Genomic DNA, 2,060 nt, shown 5'->3' with positions numbered 1-2,060 from the left:
ACTTGACAATATCCCCAGAGAAAGCATAAAAATAGTAGTAGGATATTTTAATGTTCAAGTAGGAAGGAAGAATGTATTCAAACCAATTGTAGGCAAAGAAAGTTTACTCCAAGAAAGCAACAATAATGGTATGAGATTAATTAGTCTTTGCACAGATAAAGGGCTGGTAATAAACTGTTCCAACGAAAGGATATATATAAACATACTTGGATATCCCCAGATGGCCAATATAAAAGCCAGATAGATTATGTAGTGATTGATAAAAGATTTTAATCCAGTATAAATTCCGTAAGAAGCTATAGAGGAGCAGATGGCGACACTGACCACTACCTGGTCATCAGTTCTTTAAAAGTGAATGTGTCAAGACAATGAAATAGGAACCAAAAAGGAATAAAGAAAAAATTCCGGTTAGATATGGGCAAAATAAAAAACCAGGAAAAAATTACTGCCTACCATAATAATCTTAACAATATCCTTGAATCAAACAAACTGGATACAGAGCCTGATAGTGAAAAAGGGTGGAATATTGTCAAGGAAACTGTTAATAAAGCGGCTCTTTTGTTTAAGAAAGAAATATAAACTAGAGAGAAACCATGGTTTGATGACGAATGTAGAGACATTACAGAAAAGCGAAGTAAAGCTAGACAAAAAATGATTCAGGAACCAACGCCTGAGAATGTGGAAAGATATCAGGAACTCAGAAAAATAGCAAGTAAGAAAATAAGAAACGTAAAGAGAGAGTATGAACAACAAAAAATAAGAAATATAGAAGAATACAGAAGGAATCCACGACTACTTTTTGGAAAATGCAGATCTTCAAGGATGGTTTTAAATCCAAAACCTGCATAATTAAAGATACCCACGGCTGCTTGATTACAGAGGAATCTAATATAGTTGAAGAATTCCGGAAACATTTCAAAGAATTACTGAGTACCACTAATGAGGATGTCCACCCAAAGGAATGTCAAGAACATACCACTTACAACTCTGTACAGCCTGAATTAACAGAACCAGAATATGAAGAAATAACACTGATAATTAAATCTCTAAAAAACAACAAGGCACCGGGGGAAGACAATATCAATGCGGAATTAATTAAAACAGCTAACCCAAAATGAATATCAAAGATTTAGCTATTGATCAAAGAAATATGGGTAAGTGGAAAAGTCCCGAACGACTGGAAAACAGCGATCATTTTCCCGATGTATAAAAAAGGAGACCCGATGGAAACATCAAACTATAGAGGAATCTCACTTTTAGACACTTGCTATAAAGTTCTGTTGATAGCAATCCTGTGAAGGCTGGAAGTCTATGCTAACGACATAATTGGAGACTATCAAAGCGGATTTATGAGAGGGAAATCTACAACATACCCCATTTTTAGAATCAGACAATTGTTAGAAAAGTACTATGAGTACGGTAGAGAAGTGCATCTTTGCTTCGTGGACTTCAAACAGGCGTACGACAGTATTATAAGGATAAAACTATGTGCAGCACTAGAGGAATTTGGTATACCAACCAAACTCATCCAGCTGATAAAAGAGTGCAATACCGAAACAAAATGTAGAGTAAAATATGCAAATACACTGTCAGAAAGTTTTGAAGTGAGGGCTGGCCTAAGACAGGGAGATGCGCTCTCTCCAGTTTTTTTTAATTTGGCTTTAGAAAAAGTAATTAGATCTCTCCCTGCTAGACAAAATATGGAAATTTTGGGACAGAACACTATCTTAGCATACGCAGATGACATAGTAATCATTGGTAGTTCTCGAATCGATGTGGAAATGAGGACTGCAGACCTAATTAAAGCAGCGGAACCGATTAAAAGTCAATCATGAAAAGACTAAATACATAGTAGTATCAAGAGAAGAGAGAGCTCTAGATGATAAACTAGTGGATGGATATGTCTTCCAACATGTTACGGATTTCAAGTATCTAGGAACTAATATAAACAACCGTAACAATATGCACAACGAAATCAAATTGAGAATGGTTTAGAAAAGGTTAGAATGGGTGGGTCATATTTGGAGATCGAAAGGTATTGCAAAAAATCTATTCACTGG

At 35.5% G+C, this 2,060-nt stretch overlaps 1 protein-coding gene across 1 annotated transcript; it reads left to right on the top strand.

Annotated features, from left to right (window-relative positions):
• Positions 1 to 1,349: 1,349 nt before the first annotated feature.
• LOC126555253 (uncharacterized) lies at positions 1,350 to 1,835 on the top strand. The gene has a single exon (XM_050210202.1). The coding sequence runs from the start codon at positions 1,350 to 1,352 to the stop codon at positions 1,833 to 1,835; it is 486 nt and encodes a 161-aa protein (XP_050066159.1).
• Positions 1,836 to 2,060: the final 225 nt, after the last annotated feature.

Source organism: Aphis gossypii, unplaced genomic scaffold, assembly GCF_020184175.1.
Source record: "Aphis gossypii isolate Hap1 unplaced genomic scaffold, ASM2018417v2 Contig00768, whole genome shotgun sequence".
Classification (NCBI taxonomy): domain Eukaryota; kingdom Metazoa; phylum Arthropoda; class Insecta; order Hemiptera; family Aphididae; genus Aphis; species Aphis gossypii.
The sequence above is the reverse complement of the archived record's forward strand: the minus strand, read 5'-3'. Positions and strand labels throughout refer to the sequence as shown.